This window comes from Cornus florida, unplaced genomic scaffold (genome assembly GCF_030987335.1).
Source record: "Cornus florida cultivar Cherokee Brave unplaced genomic scaffold, ASM3098733v1 CherokeeBrave_3.0.0_Hap2_Chr11, whole genome shotgun sequence".
NCBI classification, from domain to species: domain Eukaryota; kingdom Viridiplantae; phylum Streptophyta; class Magnoliopsida; order Cornales; family Cornaceae; genus Cornus; species Cornus florida.
The window spans coordinates 113,107,958-113,131,739 of NW_026775581.1; the positions used below are offsets into that span (position 1 = coordinate 113,107,958).

General features: G+C 35.9%; 2 protein-coding genes across 3 annotated transcripts; one reads left to right on the forward strand and one right to left on the reverse strand.

Moving 5' to 3' along the window:
* Positions 1 to 395: 395 nt before the first annotated feature.
* Positions 396 to 8,894, reverse strand: LOC132282848 (uncharacterized). Of its 2 annotated transcripts, none has more exons than XM_059784656.1 (10): positions 8,549 to 8,894; positions 8,002 to 8,248; positions 7,530 to 7,764; positions 6,987 to 7,156; positions 5,875 to 6,017; positions 4,589 to 4,766; positions 3,833 to 4,412; positions 3,365 to 3,477; positions 1,338 to 1,581; positions 396 to 852 (listed from the first exon to the last, which is right to left on the reverse strand). In XM_059784656.1, exons 2-10 carry the CDS (start codon positions 8,196 to 8,198, stop codon positions 625 to 627), a joined length of 2,088 nt encoding a protein of 695 aa, XP_059640639.1. In that variant the 5' UTR covers positions 8,199 to 8,248; positions 8,549 to 8,894; the 3' UTR covers positions 396 to 624. The 2 variants fall into 2 exon arrangements, with proteins under 2 accessions (XP_059640639.1, XP_059640640.1); XM_059784657.1 differs by having other exon boundaries at positions 8,002 to 8,258.
* A 12,594-nt stretch (positions 8,895 to 21,488) lies between these two features.
* On the forward strand, positions 21,489 to 21,851 carry LOC132281879 (uncharacterized). Its single transcript, XM_059783539.1, has one exon. It carries the CDS (start codon positions 21,489 to 21,491, stop codon positions 21,849 to 21,851), a length of 363 nt encoding a protein of 120 aa, XP_059639522.1.
* The last annotated feature ends 1,931 nt before the right edge of the window (positions 21,852 to 23,782 follow it).

The window sequence follows — 23,782 nt, forward strand, 5'->3', positions numbered from 1 at the left end:
TCATATCTCAATGATCCTTTCTGTTTTTTTCAATTTTTTGTTGCAAGGATTAAAAATTCTGCCTCTTCAGGGACTTGAACCCTCGACCTTCTCCTTTTGAAGGCGAGTAAAGACCATCAAAAGAGGAATTTTATGATGGTTATAAAGCTAGCAACAAGGCGTCGATTAATTTGCAGTTTTTGCTACTGGTTTCTAATTACACTATAAAACCCACTGAAGCATCAATTCTAATGACTAATTCAATAATGCTCCAAAACACATGATTGGAGAATAATATTGTGTAACATACAGTGTCAACTGGTCATGTTCCTATAAAAACTATGGGGTCAGTATAAACCAAGGGTACCAAAACACACAGCAGAAAATGGAGACAAAGGATGACTAGAACCTTCATGTTATAGATTGGAAGTTTCGAAGTAAAATAGCATAAGATGGATGATACATTAATTCATGATAAAAATCACGTTGCATCCTTCTGCACATAGTTGATTTGTATTCTCCTAATTGTGTTTCCATTTCAATTGTACAGATTTACACACTTGAGAAATCCTCTCCTATGATATTAAGAATATATATATATATATCGTAGTACAATAACATATGTACATTAACAAGTAAATTAGATTACCTTTTCTTTTTATTTTCTTTTGCCCTTTCTAGAACAACAAGAGCTGCTGGTACACTGAACCACCATTCTCTTAATCTTCTTGTCCATCTTTCCGTGCTTGCTTTCCGCAGAGGCGAATACATTGTAAATGCATCCAAAAAGACCAGTAGAATTATGTATTTAACTGGTACAAAGGCCATAATCAAGGCCGTGATCAGAAGAAGAACTGCACATTTCTGACTTGCCTGGACAAAAAAAAACCACCAGTGTTACCCAAAGATTTAACTTGCAATATCTAGTTCAAGATAACGGTACTGCGTATGAACTACTGAATTTTGAGACCAGGCACACATGGAGTAGCTTCTAGCAATGCTTCACTACTCACTAGCCATGTAAGTACCTTTCATTTTACGAGGTTGCAACTCCTCTTAGGTTAAATTTTTATTTGGTGACTGATCATAGACAGCAGAAAATGGTTTGTAATTGGCTGAAAAGCACAACCATGTCATATATCCATTTTATTCCTTTTGTTTCAAATTATTTGGCCAAAGAGTACAAAGCCATTTAGGGGGGGGGGGGGGGTTTGGAGGGAAAGGAGAGTGGGGAGTCACACTCATGCAATAAATTTATTGCTAATTCACCATAGAATATAGATCAAACCCTCTATAATGTAGAGAAACGCAGAAAGGAAAAAAACGTGCAAGCTAGAAAGGGCACAAGTAAACTAAACCTGAGGGAAAATGGACAACTGTAGGGCGCGTAACTTGAGAAGAACAATGTTTCCATCCCGGATGAGCTCTTCAGCCTGTGAAATGGCATTTTGAACAGCCAAAAGCTGCTCCATGGTGTTCATGGCCGGAGGTACTACTACCTTCAGTTCATTAACAGACCTTCCTTGACTGAAGCACCGAGTAAGTACCATAAACACAGCCATAAAGATGAATGTCAACGCAAAGGCATAACTCAACCATCCCCTGCAAATGCATATCTAGTAAATCTATGCGCAAATATAAAAAAAAAAAAAAAAAAAACTGTCCAAGTGCAGGACAAGTTCTTTATTTATTTCTTGGTTCAACTTTCTCTTCATCTTTTTACAAACTTCCCTTATTATTCATTCCACATTACAAAGACACAGTATGTGAATATATATATATATATATATATATATATATATGTATATATGTATATATATTCACGCAAGTATGAATTTATACTATGTGAATATAACATCGATTACTGTTGTCCCACCAAAATATTAAAGCACATGATTTTCATGTTTTTATGAATCACTTATTTTATTTTTTTTTACCACTTTAATGAATCACTTAAACATTCTTCAAATTATCATTAAGCTGCTATGTATCTATATATATACATATATATCATAGCATTGCTTCTCACTTGCTTCACAAACGGAAAATTTGAAACAGAATTGTGCTTCAAGCTTATGGACAGATAAGTTAAAACTTCCATGAAACTCATCTCTCTACACCTCTAAATCAAACTTCCACTTCCATTTTGCAAATAGAGGACCCTTTAACATAAATGAAAGAGTCACCTTTCTGATTTTGAAAGGATGTTCTACAGTGACAGGCCGGTTTTGTGCAGCAATGATAATCCCACTCCAAGATTTCCCTTTTTCCAATGGCACAAATTCTTATCTTCTAAATGAAGGCAATTAGTTCCAATTTTTAAACTTCAGGAGGCAGCTTTTTAGGTAAAAATGCTAGCTAGCTGCATACACCCCTCATCCTATTGAATCAAAGCCTCCATGGTCAAATTTGATTGCTGTTTCAAATACAGATGTGTAACAAGGGCATAAAAGCAATTTGTACAAGCTCTAGTACCAAATTAACTTGGACAACACTAGAAAACTTGGATGAATGCTCCCCACTAACACATTGATAGGTAGTAGGCTTTGTGGACTGGAAGAGTATTTTCTTGGTCCTCAATGTATCACTTTTTAGATTCCCAAAAAAGTAGTTGCAGAAAATTTTGGACCAAAGCTATTAAGAGTTCTAGAGTTCAATTAAAGGTCAAATTTGTAGGATAGAGGGCTTCCTAATGAATCTAGGCCTCAGGATGAAAAGTGGAGAAGGGGAGTGGGGACAATAAATCTGGTAGCAGAAAGTGAATTGAACAAAGAGAATACAAAAAATCTCTTCTAAGATCCTACCTAGAATCCCTCAGACTTTGCCAATAGAAAAAGTTGCATCACACAATCAATCAAAACTTCAGAACCATCTCTCAAATTCTAAATACAATAGACCCTACGGTCCCTACTAAATTGGATGATTGATTACATAATTAGGCCGTTCAACTTCTAGAACTAGGATAAGACTAAATAGAAAAACATGCTCTACATCAAATGCACAAAGGCAAAATGATAACAAACTCCAAACTTGTTGGAACTTGCCAGAAGCCAAGGCCAAGAAAACAAGGCTTCACCAAATTTTATGTACTCCCATAAAAATCCAAAGACAATAACATAACAGCTTAACGCAATTTCCTGTGCCACATTTTCAATCGATCGCCTGAAATATACTACCGCAAATTATTTTTAAAATCTTAATATCACTCCTTTGTATTACAGCTACTTAACCAAAATGCTGGAATTGCTTTCATTTAGAATGTGAAACACTTAGCCTTATTCAAGTATAAAGCCCATGATAGCAACTCTACTGCATTTTTATCATGCAGTCACGCTGTCCAAATGACCAACAGAATAGAAAATAAGTCTTCAAATAAAAACCTTACCAGCAAATAACATACGTGAAAACCGAGCAGAATATCATAGACTTCAAAGGGTCTTCCCAATATGCCAGAGAAAGAAGCCACTTCCCAAGTTCTGTAACAGGGGATAGTAACTCCTGCAGATACATGTGAAATTTAGAAGCTGTCAAGAAGAAATCTCATGGTTCCAGCCACAGTTTATTGAGATGAAAGTAAAGTACGGCAGAATTCAAGTTGCCAACCCCAAACAGTTAGACTAAAATAGAAATGACATATCATTTGTGTTAATTCAGTCTGTTTATGAACTGCAATTAGTAGAAATTGGCCATGTAATGGATTCATTCTATTTATTCAGTTCGAAGGCTGCTTCCTAGAGCAGCTTCTTTTTGGCTACACCAACTATATGGGGATTGGTTGTTATACTCACATCCAATCGCTTAAAATCCTTATCAATTTTGAAAAAAAAAAACAAAGAAGTATTTCTAGCAACACCTTCATGACTGCCAAATTGGTCTCAATGTCATTTACTTTAACTCCATCAACTGTTTCTTGTGCAATCACCACCTCCTTATAGCTGCTTTTAGACTCTTTGACTGATCTTTCCAGTGAAGTCATCTCTCCTACAGCAATTTCCCCCACAACAAGCCCAGCCTCATTGGGAACACTTGAACTCATTCCAAACACAGAGCCTAAGTTAGAAGCCATGGCCAAAGATGATATTGAATACATTCCACCTTTAGCAATAAAATTGTTAGTCCGGTATGATTCCCTTGAGGTTGACATGTTTGCAAGTGTTTCCAGAATTAGGTCTCCACCTGGAAGTTTATCACAGAGATTGAACATAAGAAGAGACTCACAGCAGAGAGGGATAGAAGAACTTATTTCTTTAAGGGCTTGTACTCGCAGAATTCCAAGTATGGCCTTTAAAAGTGTTTCATCCCGTTCAACTCCTGTAATCTGAAACTTATGTATAAATCTGTGGACATATAGTATTTCTCGAATGATGGCTAGCCAATAGTCACGACGAGTATGTCCTTTAAGTTCAGGAAACTCCATCACAGCCGGTTCTGATCTACAGCAGAAATAAAAAAAGGAACAATTTAACCACATTCTCTGGTATATAAATAAGCTTTCAGATTATGGGAAACTACAAAAACCATATGTATAATACATGAAAGTTTAAAATGTAAAAAAGTTGAAACTGAAGATTATGACCTATAAATGAAATAGATATGCATCATTCCTTACAAGGATATTGATTTATACGAGACTGCCTTGTCAAAAAGTCTAGTTCCCAGTGGTCCTGTTAACTCTGGTTTAATAACCTGTTTTAAATCATCAGACAAGTCATATCTTTTGGCTGTGTCATAAGACAGTAAACGAAGTGCTTCAAAGTAGATTGCATGATCTGTCAGAACTAATCGACCTGCAATTTACAAAACATAAATTAGAAATGTACAAAAGCTGCAGAGAGTGTCAACTTCTAATTCCCTTTGTCAAGTTACACTTGTACCACATGCACTTAGGTTACAATCAAATTTCTGGTAGAAATAATCATGGCCGGTCAAATGTAGATTTATTTGTTACAACTTATAATGAGAAAAGGTCATTATCTAGAGTTGGCCATGCTAATGCTGGATGCCAGGAGGGCAGACTGAGGACAGACATAACCTTGATGTTATCAGCATGCAATTGTAGGACAATAATTCAATTCAAACTGTTCAAGCTCAGCTCAAGCTTGAGCAAGCTGTTATAGCTTGTCTTGCTAACAGCTCACTCAAGCTCATTCATTAAATGAACCAAGCCAAGCTCAATCTGAAGTCTAGGCCCATCATGCGAATGAACTGAGCTCAATTAGTTACAAACAGGTTCCATGTCAACTCAAATTGGCTCTTGACTCTGGTATTGTTGTAATTAGAGACATCGTAGAGCATTCCTTGGCAGATTATCCTGTTAATTTAAGTTTTTCATGCCTTTCACCTATCTTTTAGATTTGATATTCATTTGTTTACAGAAAAAGAAGAAGTCAATGGTCCAAAATTAATCAACAATTAAAACTAAGAATCTACAGTCGCACAGACACACTTTCTCTATCTTTTGCTCCAACAGTGAGAAGTTGCAAAGCATGACGCGTGTATTTTATTTTGACCAACAATTATGATAACAAGGCTTGAAATTTCCTATCCTCCAGAACTTCTTAAGAACTCAATTGATTTATGCGAGCCGAGCTGAGGAATTGGTTTATTTGAGTGAGTCAAGTCTGATCACAACTGTTGAAAAATTAACCAAGCTCAAACTGAGCTCAGACACTGCTTCTAACCAGCCAAGCTGAGCATAAGCTCTAGAAAGTTGGCTTGACTCAGCTTGTTTACAGCCTACGAAATGGCTGATCTGATACTTAAAAAAGTCTCCTTACAGTGGGCAGTCTAAGCTTTCACCATGTCACCTGACCCCTTTTTTTCATCAAATTATATATATATATATATAAAGTAGCATTTTGAATACTAAAGAGTTGAACTATCACAAAAATATACCAGGCCACGTAGAAATTCCCACGTGTTGAAGAACCGGCTGGCTGGTGATTGTCCCTTCCACTTCCAGAACCTTTTCTCCTTTTGCTGATCGAAATGCAGAAAGGAGAGATGACTCTGATTGGGTCTTCAATTTTCTTATCGCCCTTTAAGAAAGACAAAAAAAATTAATATTTAGAAGTTGGATTTGATGTGACCTTATTTATAAATTCATGATAAGATAAATTATTTAAGCTTGAAACTTGAACGGAGACTCAAGAAAACGTCATCAGAATATCTCCCATCAGTTAAGTGCACTCATGTACACTTATTTTTGTGAGAGTAACATGTATGTGTGAGATTTGTCAAACCACCAAATTACAAATTCTGAGTTTCAACAAGAGTATATCCAAAGAAAACAAGGGTCAACGTAGTTTTCAGTTTAGCATACAGTTGCCAGTTTGAACAGAGCCTTGCATTCCTAAGCATGCTAACTCCTTTTTCTTTCTTTGCTTCTTTGTTTCTGATGCACACTTTCTTGTTTCTTTACACTTAGAATAGCCTTCCTTAATTTATAATTATAGTAACATAAAAGCTAAAGCATGTAGTTCCTATTTTGAAGCATAACTACTGCATAAGACTCAGCTTAAATGAAGACTTGACATATAAATTTGAATATCTGTGTCGTACAAAATTAAGACATTTAATTCTCATGATTGCTGGTGAAAATTGTATCAAGTACACAAAGAGAAAAGGTTATGGAGGCCACAACCAACCTTGTAGAGGGAAAATCTAACTATTGATTATCATATAAACTTCTACATAGTAGAAGACACCCTTCTACATAGTGGATTATCATAAGCATATAACAGAGGAAGATGTAATATATAGATATAAAAACCAATTCTTGAAATTTTTGGCAATACATCCAACTAGAAAAATGATGGCAATACAATACATGATTGCTTTATTATTGGAATTTTCCTCTTTCCTAAAGAATTAAAAATGGAAGTGAATAATGCTACAACCAGAAAATAAAAATCAAATCACAGAATATTATTATGTTCAATAAAATTAAAATTAACGTTTAACAATGACGACATATCAGGCTTACTACTAATGGAGTAAGAAGTAACCTTTCTAATCCACTAAGGTACTTCTCATAGACAGAGAACTGAAGCCGACCAGCGGTTGATTCTGTAAGCACTTCAAAAAGATTATCACTGATAATAACATTGGCAATGATGGGAACAGCTGGACCAATTCGAGAAAAGGCCTCTACCCCAACAGTAACAACATCATGAATCTGACAACGTCAAAAGGGCAAAAAATAATGTCAGAACAGAAAAACAGGGAGAAAAAGATACTCCATTACATGGATATATAGGAGAGGGCTACTGTAAGAAGAAACTAGAAGAAAGCATACTAAAAATCAGAAGTTCTTTTCTTAAGAACATAGAAAAATATATAAATAGAGTGAGAGATCCAATCTAATAGACACACAAACAAAAATAAAAATAAAAACAAAAACAAAAGAACAAAAAAAGAAAAAGAAAAAGAAGAATATGTAAAAAATTTGGAACTGGCTGAACCAACCTTATTTTTCCTTCCAATGTACTATAAAGGTATATACCGCTACCATAACGTTCAGAGATTACTAGAAAACAAAATAAACTTACATTGTCCAATAGTTGGCCAGAAGCAGCTGGAAACTCCCAAGCAAGCATCATGTCAAATATTAGTTGTCGAAACTTCTTATCATTTGGATAACCTTTTATTTGTGTGGACAGAGCAAGAGCCCTGAAGCAACAATATTCCAAAAAATTGCGTGCATACAGTGATGGATGCTTTATAGAATCAGAAGCCTCGGCATTAAAATTTTCTTGAAGTTCACTCGTAGAAATTCCTAGGATTCTGCAACATTTGTGGTTTGTTGTCCACAAGGACACTAATAAATAAGAATAAGATGAATATTTGGCATACATAAACTGAAGGCAGTGAAAAACTGTGTCCAGAAAACATGGGCATAGCGTGTCTGGTTGAAAAATGGTTTAAGAACTATATATATGTAGTTCCAAAATAGAGGTAAAACACAAAATTTAGGAACCAATGGAAACATAAGTGAATAATATAAAGTTCTATGTCACTTACTTTGAGCATCTACGAACCACTAGATTTGCCATAGGAGCGAGCTCTGTAATCCAGTTATTTCCAGAAGATTGAGACTTTCCCATCTCCTCAAACTCTTCACCAAAGAAAGTTCGGGTTTTAATCAACCATTTGAATGATCCTTCTCTAACCAGATTTTCAATCACACTTCTGGTTTTGTCCACCATACTCATCTCCATTTTCACCCTCTTTGAAACATCAAATCGAAACCAAGCACCCTTTCATTCACCTATCAAAAACTTAAATTTAAAAACTAATACTTCAACCTCATTTACTTCTCATGACACCCATCACACAAAATATTCAATTAACTCAAGTTCGATTGTTTCAATTCTACCTACATATTCAAAATACAAGTTTCAAATGTTTCAATTTTACCAACCCAGTACCAGATTTTGCTGCTGATAAACTCAAGATTTACAACACCTCTTAAAACCCATCAGAGATTATTTCATCATATACATTTTTATTCACAAACTATGCATCAAATTTCTCAAGGATACATACCAAGAACAAAACAAACAGTTACCTGAAAAGGTGTGGTCACACCTCAAACCCAATTTCAGAAACCAAAATTGTCTCCGCAACAGCACTAATCCACGAATCAAACGTCAGATTAAACGCATTGGACCAGTTTACATAAAAACCCATTTCCCCAATTCTCGAAATTTGAAGTGTTGTAAAAGCACCAGGCAAGAAGAGTATGAATCTCTCTCATCTCTCCAACGGCTTCTACTACAGGAAAATAACATGAGAGTGGATAAGAATATATGGAGGATTTTGTCGTGTGACGCAGTGAAATGGATGCGAACAAGGTTCTCTCGTCATCTACAGCTTTCTGCTTGATTTTGTCATGCCCATCAAACTTCCGCGTAAACTGAATAAATCTTACTATGTTAAAATAAATAAAAAAAAAATTAGTGGTAATAATTTTATTTTTTTTTAATTTTTTTTTAAGGGATATTCAAATTGTATTTAACCTGTTAGTTAATAAATTTTAGGGTTAATTTCACTGATACCTCCCAGTAATTTGGCCGAATATCAGTCTAAAATATCTTTTAGTTCCGTTAAAAACGTGAAAAAAGACATGTTTGCCCCTAATTTTTTAATTAGATTTAATACAAAATATCAGATATGGTAAATGACTTTTATACCTCTCATTAAACTCTCACCTACCCACTCTCCCGCCAATACACAAAGACACCTTCTCTCTCCTCTATCTCTATCTGTATCGGACGCTTGTCTGTCTGTCTCTCTTCTCTACAGATCAAAACCACTCTCTCATTTCTTTACAGATGAAAACCATTCTTTATCTTCTTTACAGATCAAAACCACTCTCTCTCTTCTCTACAGATGCGATCCATAGATTAACAAAAGCATGAAACCCTAGCTAGTTTTAGAGTCGTAGTTCTAGGGTCCATATTTCATACCATCAAAGCCTAGTTCCAGAGCCATATACCTTTCATCCAACTGTGTACCGCCGATCAAGTCCATTTCAGGTCTTTTTCATGTATAATTGACCCATTTCAGAGTCGTTTGAACGTTAATCTCAGGTTTTGTTTTTTTTTCAAGAACCCTAATCTAATCATTGCTATGTTATTGTTTTGTTTTCTGCATGTTATTACGCAATTAAGATCTTCTTTTTTCGTGGAATAAGATGGTGTAATTAACCTTAATTCTAGCAAAACCCCCATAATTAATTAGGGTTAATTGATTGGGCTTTTGCTGGATTAACCCTACTTTAGGTTAATTATCTCTGAAATCACCCAAAATTAGGGTTTATTAACCCAAATTTTGGGTCATTTTAGGGTTTACATTTGGGTTTACTTTTAACATGTTTATTTTTGTTGGATTAAGGTTTGTTGATTGTTAGCAATTACTTTTACCATTCTTTATTTTGGCTATTAGCAATTAGTTTTGTTTGTTAGCATGATTATTTGTTTTTTTTTTTTTTTTTTTTTTTTTTTTTTTTTTTTTTTTTTATGCCAGATTCAAATGGCATCTGATACTTTGCATGATATCATTGTTCACTATGAGGGACACATATATGTCATAGGAAACATTAATCCTGATAAGTATAGTTATTTGTCACTGAATACTCATGTTACCTACTTGCTGCGTGATGAAGTGTGCCATGAGAAAGGTTCTGTGGCATTTAATATTTATTTTCAAATTCGTAATTGTACTGATGAATGTTGCTAGAACTAGATGAAGATGTAACTACACACACAAGGCATGATTTTGAGAGTTTTTGTTCAGATTTCTACAGTAAGAGTACATATGCAAAGACTTACAGTACTTTTATACACCCACTGCACCATGACACTATGTGGACTGAGGTTAACAAAGCAGCATTGGAGCCACCAATTCTCAAAAGACCAATAGGCAGACCTAGAGTGAAAAGAAAGAGGGAAGTTGGTGAACCAGAAGCAACTAGAAGGTCAAGTGTTATCACTTGCAGCATATGTGGTGTGTTTGGACACAACAAGAGGGGATGTGAAAAGGCTCCTACTGCATCACAAGTGAAAGCAGCAAAAGTAAATGCAACAGCAGGCCCATCATCATCAACAACCCCAATAGTAAGGAGGAGGAAAAGTGTACCAAGAAGATCAAGAAGGATTGGAGCTGCAGCACAAGGTTCTCAGGTATTTAATTCATCTCTTAAAGTTTTGATTTATATTGTAAAACTTTTTTTTATTTCAGTTTATATTTATATTGTGAACTTTTGTTTTCATTTCAGGGTTCAAGAAGTATGGCAGCAGAAACAGCAGCAACAACACCAATAACACAAGGCACTCAGGTATATAATTCATATATGCCTGATATTATTCATTTTAACAGGTATAGGTATAAATTATGAAGCTTTGTTTTCATTTCAGGATTCAACAAATAGGGCAACAGAAACAGTAGCAGTACCACCAACAGCACAAGGCACTCAGGTATATTATTCATATTTGTCTGAGATTATTCATTTAACAAAATAATTTATAAAGTTTTGTGCATTTCAGTTTATGTTTATATTTATGTCCTTGTTATTCAGGGTTCAACTTCAATATTTATGGAACCAGCAAGAGCAACATAAAGCATTTAGACTCCATGTTGCACCACTTTACCTACTACAACAGGAATTAGGACATAGTCTATGGTAAACATGACTTTTTGCACAGTGCTAACATAATTTTTTGCACAGGCTAAATTTCACACACAGCACAGTTTTTTGGGTTATGCAAGTAGATATGGGGGATACTTTTGGGTTATGCAAGTAATGATATGCAATGGGGAATACCTTTTTGGTTATTTTGAAAGTTTTGTAATGAATTTGAAGAGATATTTAAACTTAGCTATGTGGCTGTTGGTAATGGATTTGAAGGGATGTATTTTTTGGCTTTTAAAGTTTGTGATATTTGATGGATTATATTTTGATCTGAAAAATGGTTTTGACTTAGTTAAAGACTGTATGCATGCTTTGATATTGTAGTTGTGTTGCATTACTATATACTGATTATAATAGAACACTAATTATTTTATTTAGATAGAAAGGCAATGAATATTGTTAGGATAGCTATAATACAAATGCCCATGCTTGCATACACAATTGACCTCATCAAAGACATTAAGCCATCTATAATGTCATTCCTGATTCCATTTTTGACATTAGCAGCATTCACATTAGTAATAGCATTCGGTGCAAGTACATCCTTAGGACTCAACCATCTGAAGTATGCGCATCTTCCATTATAACAATTGTAGAAGTGTCTTCCAGGATTTTTGTCTGAATGAGATACCCTCAATGCTACTCTTCTTCCACATGAACATATTTTAGTTCTGAACATTGGCAACACACACTTGATTGCCCCTGTTTACTTGAAAATATACATGTTACAGGTTAAAAAATATTGGCATTGGCAATTACATATTCAAAAATATAATTTGTAATTACAGGTTAAAAATATTTTTCAAAATATCACCCTCAAATTTACATACATTTTTTTTTTTTTTTTTTTTTTTTTTTTTTTTTTTCACATTTATGAGGTTCAAATCAGCAAACAATTATAAAGGAATTACTTGTAAAAAAAAAATTGTAATTATAGGTTACAAACAAAATTACAATTTCTCAAAAAATTTCTTACCAAATGCACACCTTATTCCTTTCTTTCGAGCCTTCAAGCATGTATGAAGTGCAAGCAGTTCACGCATGTATGAATAAGTGCAGTGTGTATTTATAATGCAACCACCAACGGTTACTTTGGAGTCATTTAATTGTAACGACTACTTTTTGAGCCACTTTTGGAGCCAAGGCAACTTTTTCAGCCACTAATTACTTTTGGAGCCAAGATATACGATGGCTGAAGCGGTTAGTTGATTTCAATGGCAAAGAAGGGTAAATATGTCATCTGAATGAGGGTAAATATGTCATTTCAATCATTAAAGAAATAATTAAATGGGTCAAACCAAAGTCAAAGGGTAAGAATATCTTTTTACATGTAAAAAGTGATCTGACACACCTGTCAACTAACTTTTGGGGGTGTGAGTGAAAAACGGAGCAAATGTTGACTGTATTATTTAAATCAACATTATGTCATATTTAAATAAAATTTTATTTTACATGTATTAGTAGACACTGTAGATCATTATTTATTGATCAGTTGATAGAGTATAAATTAATATTTCTACAACATCTTTATTATTATCACTAAATCAGTAAACTCAAGTAATAAATTAGCATCATTCAATAATTTCTTCCCTGGAAGCCTTTTTACTTTAACTAATTAAAGAATTGTTCTCCGAATAAAATAAAAAAAACCTAAATAAATTAGAACAATCCAATAATTTCTTCCTTGACCTTTATCTAATTAAAGAATTGTTCTCCAAAAATAAAAATAAAAATAAAAATCCCACTTTTCTTGTAATGAGTAGTTGCCTAGATGCAGCTTTCCTCTTTCTAGGGCAGCATTGCATTGGGAACTTTTCTTGATGCCTTGGGGGACTCAATTCTCTCAAGTGGGACGTCTCGAGGACTTTCCTATGTGCCTTTGAGACTTCTTCTGGACTGAATTGCTTTAAAGGGCTTACTCAAAATGGTCTGGACTCTGGATGTGTAGCTACTACACATGGGATTGCTATAAAGTGCTTGTTCAAAGTGCTTCTTCTGGACTAAATTGCTTTAATGGGCTTTTACAAAGTGGTGAGATATCTCATTTCTTAAAAATTCTCTGGATCTGTAGGCACATTTGGGATGAGTTGCATACACTAATTAATCATGAGGCAGAAGAAATACTGGCATTTGAAGATAATTATGAAGACTTCACAAATTAAGGGACTAACATAGTGGCCTGTGAGGTTAGGGATAATTAAATAGGCAATATATAAGATGACAACTCCAGTATAAATCTTAATGGCTTAACCAGATTTAAATCCTTCAAAGTGCTACACATGGGTTAAGTAGAGAGTTTGTAGTAAAAAAAAAATTAGTCTGGAGACGTCTCCTTGTAATTACGTTTTACACCTATGTGAGTCGGTTCCACCATTATAATTTTTTCATTTGTCACAAGTTTTTGCGTAAGTTCTCTAAAAACTGAAATCACAATGGTGTCAGTGGATTAAAAGTCATTTTAACCATGAACTAGCAAATAAAAAATATTGGTCATTTTCCATTATCATTATTACATTTTTTTTTTTGGTAATTCTTCAGCTGAAAACTTGTGCCAAAGTACATGCATCCGTTATCCACTCTCTGAAATTCTAGGAGGCAAGTGTTTCCTTCCAAATCTTTGATTGAAAACTTGAGCTTAAAAATAAGAATGCTTGGTAAAGTTATAGTTTTTGCCATTTCTTCCATGGATTCGGAGAAAATTCACTAATTCACCATTTCTAAGACTTGACAGTTCAATCAAGAGCATGATTGAGAATCCATATATAGTTGGTACTTGGTAGTATCGCACAATTTAACTTAGTTATGAGTTAGCAAAGCCAGTTCACCAAACAGTGATACAAAATGTAAAGAAATGACAAACTAACAACTTACAACACCTCCAAAGAGTGGAGATGAGCTCTGTATGTGGGTCCTTGAACTTGCCCATACTAATTACAAGTTGACCTAATATGTGATCCTCAACCTACATTCAGAATATCACTCAAAACCATTTGGTTTACAGCGGGACACGAATTGGGGCAGGGGTTTTTGCTCTTCCTGGTTCATGCATTCTCCAATAGAATTTGGTCAAAAAGGAGTCAATGTTAAAAGACTTCAAGTGTGAAAGAGAAACAAAAGTGGCTTTTTAGGTTCATTAATTCTCATTCATAAACTATTATCATTTTTGACAAGTTGGAGAACCCACATTGCCCCCCATCCTCTTTTGGGCATGCTGTGGCCCATTCAAGCTGTCCACCTCTCCCTCTCATTCTCTTAGATACAATGCATCTACTTTCTCTTCTCAATACAAAATTCAAAAGAAAATAAGCCTAATATGATTAAAATCTTTTATTTACAGCTTTCTTATCTCAATCATTCAATTCATGAACTGGAAACATCCATGAGATTTTATACATCCATCTATTTGTAGGTTCCACCTGCTTTTGTCCATGCAGTTTTGACAATTTCCTCACATACAAATTTTTCTTCTTCATTGCAATTTCCCAATTTGCCCTTTATATAAAGTGGCAAAAAGGGATTTTTCTTTTCTTTATAACAATTTTGTGTTAATTTGATTAGTTGCCCTACATAGTCAAGGAGCTATAGTCCATCAGTCTATTTAAAATTGATTGTTTTTAATAAGTGGTTGGAAAAGAATAATGCAAATATTATATGAGGAGCTAGCTATATCAAAAGGGTTTATTTAGGTCAGCTCTCTAATATCAGGATTCATACACTGGACGGGAAAATCACTAAGCAATGGAATTATGGAATGATTACACTCAGACTAAAATCCATTTTCAATGCCCAAATCCTTAAAACACACACTCTCTCTCTCTGTCTCTCTCTCTCTCTCCCTCTCTCTCTCTCTCTCACACACACACACTCTCTGTTAGAAAAAACCTAAAAACACACCTTTGCTGGGTGTCATCATGATCATACCTGTCTGTCTTGTAACAACTCTTGCTGGAAAGCACACTGGATTTTGTAGTAACGTATATCCATACATTGTTGGGCAACAAACATTCTTGGTTCTAGAAAATTCAAAATCAAGTAAATTGAATGCAAACAAGGAAAATAGATTATAAGTTCTTTTTATTGATAAGAGTTATTACAGGAATAAATTTGCGCTTTGTTCAATTTGTAGCATGAAGTGTAAACAAAATTTGTTTTTAAAATTTGAAAAATAGAGGGAAATGGAGAATCTTCGTGTGTTGTAACATATATGACAATGAAGTATAGCAGCCAAAAGTGAGGTCAAAGGAGCCAAGTTGAGTGCAAGCAATTTCTTCATGTCCTCTCATTACCCTCTCCATGTGCCTTTGTCCTCTGCAAACATAAACCATTTAGGCTACCTTTGGATAACTAGGCGGATAAAGAAAAGAAATAAGAACATTAGTTATATATATAACAAATTTTAAAAAAAGGAAAAAGAAAGAAGAGGATAATGTTAACCTCATATATATATATATATATATATATATATTAAAATAAAGATAAATTATCCATCCTTATCATCTCTTTTCTTTTCTTTCTAATTTCCTCCATCCAAACGAGGATTCAAAGTCACTCATTCAGACATCCATACATTATGTAATATATATAAAAATACCAACTTAATATTATGCATTGCTATAATACATATATTTATTTATACACTAATATTCAAGTACTGAGAAGCACCTGTATCCTTTCCATGGTATCTGTATTGAAGTCGTAAAATGTGCTTGCTGCAGCAAGCTTCATTGAAAGAAACTGAATTCAAAACGGGAAACAGACTTGTTAGTCCCATGAATCAAGTGAATTGGGAGGAAACAGATTTAAATTTTAGCATTATTTGAATAAAGTAACTGCTCCAAAACTCAAACAATGTTATTTAGAAAGATACGTAATTTTTCTCATGTTGACTCACCTCGACCTGATTTTGCAAGGATTGAACATAGTTTATTATCTCATCCAAAGTTCCTGCCATGCCCATGGTCTGCAATTCCATTAACCCGGATGAGAATTTAGGAGAAGTTACATATATATATTTGCAGACAAAAATATAATATTAAATTAATATATGAATTTCCTTTAAGAACCCATTTTTTTTTTTTTTACCTTGTAGCATCCTGGGACAATGTCTTGCAAGTACCTAAGTTTCTCATTAATTTTTCCTCTTCTAACCTGATCATCCATAGCAAAAGCCTTTAATGACCCCATAATTACTTCCAAGAATGAACAAGGCCAAATAAATGGGTTACTATATGAATAAAATTATTATTATATAAAATAACCCACATATCTGATAAGAAAAAATAATAAAAACTTACCCTCTCTGCCACACTGTGACTATTAGTAGCTTGTCCTCTTTTAGCTCTAACATGTACCACTTCCTTTTGTTTCTCATCTTCCTTCTCATTGCACTTCACTCTCTTTCCTCGTCCTGAACTCTGTTAAGATTGAAAATGATAGCAAACATTATAAAGCAATATTATCTGTAAACAGGAAGATAAAAGCCAAAATACATAATAAAAAATAAAAATAAATAAATAAATAAAATCAAAGAGGAGAGCAATTGCCTACATTTTTTCTCTTAGTACCATCTTCAGAAACTGCTGGAGTTGAAATTCCAGAAGTACTGCTTTCTGATGCATCCATTGCTTTCCTCTTCTTACTTTCGTGGAAATTGATTCGAGCAGAGACTATGGGCTCCAAAACTGCCATGGCATTCTTGTCATGAGGATAGAAAATGCCCGGAAGTTTCTCGTCCAAGTTTTCCCGGTTTTCTGGTGCTTGTTTGATGAGAAAATTTTCATTGGGAAAACCCATGAAGCTCAGGAAATTCAAGTTTGAATTCTCTACAGCAATTGGGTTAAGCTCTGGAAACTGGTTCAGAAGTTCCATGTTTGTATCAATACTGAAGTAGGGGAATGAAGGTTTAGTGCTCTGCATATCTGTATAACACAGCTTCTAAGTGACCAATGGCTAATTTGGAAAATAGGAGGTGTGTGCCTAATGCCTATAATCAATATGGTGAACTGCATACATATATGAGTATTATTTATAGACTAGGATTAGAATGTTATGTCTATATTCTATTTTACTATCTTCCATTAAATAATGAAAATGTGAACTACCATTCTGAGGGGGCCATGTTGCAATTCCAGCTTGTGTGTTTATGTTCCCTAACTAGGACCCTCATTCAGGAGATATATCCAATGATCCGGGTCCATCATAAGTCATTGGCTTTCACTTTCAGTAAAAAGTATGCTAAAAAAGTTAGTTAAGGTGGATATTTTAGGACCTTCTCTTTGGATCTCACCATGAGTTATGACCCAAAGTAGGAAAATGAGAATGACACTGCCTTTGTGAGTAAGCACTAGTTGGTGGTCTGTCTTCTAATATTGTGTACCAGCAGATACAAGTAATATATAGTTTATGTATGAATATAATTACTGTGCAGTTCATCTGGTTATAGATTTTTTTTTTTTTTTTTTTGATAAGTAAAATTTATTGAAAACGCTCAAAAAAGGGGAGCGGAACCCAAGAAAACAAAAAGGCCACAAAGCGCCTTAAAACTTCAACGAGGCCAAAAATACAATAATCTCCTCAATAGATTTATAATCTCTCCCTGACACCCAACCAAAAAGAGTGGAAATAATAGAGAACTTAAGCGTAGAAATAGATTTCTTCTTTCCATCAAAATATCTCCTATTTCGCTCGAGCCAAATGCACTACCAAATACAAAGAGGCGTAGCCCTCCAAGCCTCCCGAATAAGAGCCCCAACAGAGACACCTCTCCAAGCCTCATTCAACCCTCTAGAAGACCTAGGCATAACCCAATGGATTCCAAATAATCCAAGCATCAAATCCCAACAATCTCTGGCCATACTGCAGTGCAAAAGAAGGTGGTCAACGGTCTCCTCATCACACAAGCACATATAACAATGATTGACCACCACTTGATTCCTCCTCCTCAAATTATCCTGGGTTAAAATCTTGCCTAGGACGGAAGTCCATGCAAAAAAGGCGACCTTAAGGGGGGCTTTAGACCGCCAAATAGACTTCCAAGGGAAAGAGCCTCCATAATCAACCGAAAGGCACTTAAAGAAGGACCTAACCTCGAATCGACCGTGAGAGTTAGGAACCCAAAACCAGCAATCCGAATCCCCAACAATGATCGCTTGACGGTACAAAACTTCCAAAAGACGAGTAACATCCTCAATCTCCCAGTCCTGAAAGTGCCTCCTAAACTGGACATCCCAAGTCAGTCTCCCATTATCAAGGTGATAACAGTTAACCACCATAGTCTGTCTATGAGAAGCAATCCTATAGAGCCGCGAAAAAGCAAGAGCAAGAGGAAGTTCCCCACACCAAAGATCCTCCCAAAATCTGATCCTTCTGCCATCTTTAATCCGAAAGCGAACATGCTTGCAAAAATTATCCCACCCTTTCCGAATAATAGTCCAGACCCCCACCCCTCTAGTACAGCGAATCTCAGCAGAACACCACCCACCACTAAACTCCCCAAACTTGCTTACGATAACTCTCCTCCAAAGCCAATGCCTCTCAATCCTAAACCTCCATAACCATTTCCTAAGGAAAGCCTTATTGAAAGGCACCAATCTCCTTAATCCTAAACCTCCACACCGAATCGGACGGCACACCTGCTCCCATTGAACCAAATGAAATTTGAACTCCTTTCCTCTCCCCCCCCCCCCCCCCCCAAAAGAAAGTTGCGCTGCAATCTCTCTATTCTCTCAGCTGCAGAAGAAGGGATCTAAAAGAGCGAGAAGAAATAAGTGGGGAGGCTAGAAAGGGTGCTCTTAATCAGAATAACCCGACCCCCCTTTGAGAGATACTGCTTTTTCCAACCCGCCAACCTCTTCTTAAATCTATCCACAACTGGATCCCAACTCCCTACGCATCTCGAAAGAGTTCCCAAAGGCAACCCTAAATAAGAAATGGGAAAGGATCCAGTGCAACATCCAAGAATCTAAGCAAACCTCTCGATCTCAGGGACATCTCCAACAGGTACCAGGATACTCTTACCAACATTCACCTTAAGGCCAGAGACAACTTGGAACCAAATCAAAACGCATTTCAAATATCTTAATTGAGACTCATCAGTATTACAAAGCACTAAAGTATCGTTCGCGAACATCAAGTGGGAGATCTCTAGTTGGTTAGCAACATCTCTGCCCACCCGAAAGCCTCTCAAAAAATCTAACTCCACTGCCTTCTTTAGTAATCTGCTAAGAGCTTCCATCATAAAAAGGAATAGGAATGAAGAAAGCAGATCCCCTTGTCTCAACCCTCTCGAAGAAGAGAAAAAACCCGTCGGAGCTCCATTCACAATGACAGAGAATCGAACACTGGAAATACAGAAAAGAATTCACCTCCTCCAATGCTCACCGAAGTCCATCCTCTCCAATAAGTAGAGAAGGAAACTCCAACTAACATGATCATACGCCTTCTCAATATTCATCTTACATAAAACACCCGGAATCCCACTACTCAACCGGGAATCCACACATTCACTGGCAATAAGAACTGAATCCAGAATTTGGCGACCTCCCACAAAAGCATTATGAGAATCAAAACTGACGCCATTCATAACTTTCCTCAACCTGGAAGCCAAAACTTTCGCAATCAATTTGTAAAAACATCCTACCAAACTGATAGGACGAAAATCCTTAACATCCATCGCTTCTCCCTTCTTCGGAATAAGAGCAAGAAAGGTGGCATTCAAACTCTTTTCAAAAGAACCCTGAACATGGAAGGCGTGAAAAGAGCTCATCACCTCCTCACGGACCACTTCCCAGCACTCCAAAAGGAATCTCATAGAAAACTCATCTAGACCAGGAGCTTTATCCCCATTACAGCTCTTCAAAGCAGACAAAACTTCCTCTTCCGTAAAAGGCTCTTCCAAAGCAAAAGACTCCTCACTAGAAATAGAGTCAAAGTGTAGCCCAGCAAGCAGAAGACGCCAACCAGCTAGTTCAGTGAACAATTCTGAGAAGTAATCAGTAAAACCCTTACAAATCTCCTCCTCCTTACTAAACATCTCCCCATCTATTCGAATCCTCCCAATGTGATTGCCCCTTCTGTGAGCATTGGCAAGACGATGGAAAAATTTAGTATTATTGTCACCTTCCTTGAGCCACAAAGCTCTAGACTTCTGTTTCCACGAAATCTCTTCCATAGCGGCGATCTCAGCAAACTCTGCCTGACATTCCACCCTCCTAAGCCTCAAGGGAACTGGCAAAAGACCTTGACCCTCCATCCTATCAATATCAGCGATCTCAGAAAGAATACGATTCTTCCGCCAAGCCAAATTCCCGAAAACTTCTTTGTTCCAAACTTTGAGATCATTCTTCAAAAGACGCAACTTGCCCGCCAGAGAATGACTAGGGGAGCTACTCAAACCATAACCCATCCACCAGGATCAGACTTGCTCCAAAAAACCTTCAGCCCGAAGCCACATATTTTTCAAATTTGAAGGGGGACTTTCTGCTACGCAACCCACCACAATCTAGCATCAACGGAACATGATCAGACAAAGGACGAGCCAAGGTGGACTAGACAACATCAGAAAACTTCTCCTCCTAATCATTCGACAAAAGGAATCTGTCAAGTCAAGACAGAGTAGGAGGATAGCGACCACTTGAACAAGTGTAAGGCCCACCCAAAATGGTTATAGATAATTAATTCGAAATGGTTAATGGTTTGGTGGTGTATTCATTCTACAGCAAGAATCATTTAAGTTTTCATACAAAATCCTGCCGTTTTTAAAATTTAAGCTTAGTTTGTCCCTTCCATAGTTATTTGAAACTAGTGGATTGCTTAGTCACTTGAATTCTTTGCCACGGAAGCTTTTAGAATTAGGATCAAATGACCAATCATGCATTTTGACCTGACCGTTGTGATCCAAGTGTCTCCATACATAACATTAGTCCAGTAAAACCCAACAGGCTGAATCTCCCATGACACATACAAATAAAAAAATCCAGGAGGAGGGGGAAAAAAAACTTCAACAGATTGAAGCTATTTTCCTAATGAGCAATCACAAGGTAATTATTCTACCCTAAAAGGCATAGTTTTTAATATAAATTGATTTGATTGCGAGCAAAGACTTTTGCTTCTTTCTTTGTTTCACTTTGATTCTCAATGCAACAATGCAAAGATTGGAGCTTGTACATCAAGCATTGTTTGTCTGTTTGGTTGTTGAAAAAAAAATGTTGTTCATGAAAATGGCATCCTACATTTGAAAATTCCTCAAAGGTGCTCACGAACATGGAGTAAACTAATGCAGCCGAGACATATCACTGCAAAATTGATCAAACACAAGATGGGGAGTGGGAAGAATACTCACTTTTGGTTTGATAACTGGAGCCAATTTGGTCCCCTGCACTGCAGCTTCACCTCCACTGCCATTGATGCCTCACCAAATGACAGATTTGCAAAGCTTGAGAACTACATCAATGAAGAATCCTGGACCTTTCCGCCACCTATCCTTGCCCCCATCCCTTCATTACCAGCTACTCCACCACCAAATGCCTTAGTTGATGACACCATTATTTGGGACCCATCACCAGCAGGTCTCTTCTCACTAAAACATACCATACCATATTTCCTAGCACCTACACCACCAGTCTCATGGGATCATCTGTCAATGGCTTTTCTAGGATCAGACTGTTGGGAAACGTGCTAGTTTTAAAAACTTTTCGAGGGATTTAAATTCATAGATCTTGATTCATTACATAGAGACAAGTTTTATGCAAAAATAAAACATGATGTATCATTCAATTAAAAGATTGAATACTTACATCAAGGTTTGAGTAAACCTTAGATCTCTCCTCTAAAGTGAATGTTCTCACTTATTGTAGATCCCTTAGGAAGATGCATTCTCCTTGGATCTCCATTTTCTTGGTAATTGTTTTGCCTTTAGGAATCACTTATATGCCTCCATGAATGACCTTGGAAAATTAGGCTTGTGGGAGCCTCCATTAGATGAGAACATAAACCCTAATTTTCTAGAGAGAGAAAATTTATTCCTTTTTCCTTCTTTCCCAAAAATCACCCCCAAAATATACATAGACCATGTATATTTATAAGCAACATAAAAATAAAGAAAAGGAAACCACAAATCCTTCTCAATCTCTAATTTATATGTCTCAAATCTAATATGATTCCAATATCAAGTTGGGCTATGAGTGAGGATCCATTGGGCCTATTATTTTATTGGCTACAATGAATTAATAATTGGCCCGGTCCATGGACCCAATTCAATTAATTCATAAATTAATTTCTACTCCATTAAAAGAAATTAATTGAACTCCAATTAAATAATAAATAACCTCTAAGTCAATATTGCACTTTGACCCCTCTATTCTTAATTAGTTATCGGATAAATAAAGCCATCAATCCGACTACTTAATTAATATATTTATTTTGGTACCATTGATTATTTCTGGCTCGATCACAATAAAACATTTGTTTGACAAAAATAATAATTTAAATAAATAAATATATAATAAATCATTTTGTCTAAAAACACACAAAGGCCTTCGAATTTACTTTGTGATCAACCATAATCAATACAAAATAAATACAAGTAACAATGATGCAAATATTGAAAATATAACCTTCTAACTATTAATTACATAACTACCCAAAGTGTCGGTCTAAGGATCCCGAAAAATCCGCCGAACAATCAAAGTAATTATTAATTAATAAAAGAGTCTATAATTTTCTCATGTTTAAGAGTCAAATGCCATGACGATGATAGGGAGCAATTGCATACGACGGCTCTTGCAATATATCTCAACCTAACGCGAATCCAGTTCAAATCTTAATTAATTATGAGTCCATCCATAATTATCGACTATGAACCATTTATGATTATTATTTATATATCATGCATTGATTACCATCACATATATATATATATAAATATTTCTTGTAATCAAATGGACACTATCAATTCTATAATAAATCGAAATATAATACATTAAATTCATCAATTGTATAAAACATAAATATCATAAACGTCAGAAACATAGGTATCTTTAATCCAAATTTGCTACGGGGCAAGAAGTTTCCTCTATGCAAATCAGCCCCTGAGGATCACAATCACCTGCTCTTCTACTGTGAATTCTCACAACCCATATGGTCATTACACGTTGTGGGTCATATTGACATCCAATGAATTGGAATTCCCTTGTGAACTGGACCTCCTTCCACTGGAAATCGAAGGCCAATCACTTCATCACCAAGCTTGCTTTCCTTGCATCCGTTTATCACATAAGATCTCCACGCAATCTTAGGCGCTTCACCAAATCTTAAGTGATGTTTAAGGGCAAATCTCTCACACTGCAACTGAATGATACTACGACTAACAGAGTGACAGAGCCTTACTTCAAGAGTGAAAGCTTCCAGCCCTCATGCCTTCGACCTCCCCCACGACCACCGGACGGCAGGAATTGAGGTCAACGGCATTGGAGAACCGGATTTGCTCGCCGTTAACCAACGGCTATTTGAAAGTTTCATTGGGCTGTTCAAGTTGCACCCAATTATGGTAGGTTTGGGCCTCTGTTTTGTCTTGCGTTTCTTTCCCTTGATTTCAGTTTCAATCTATTGGGC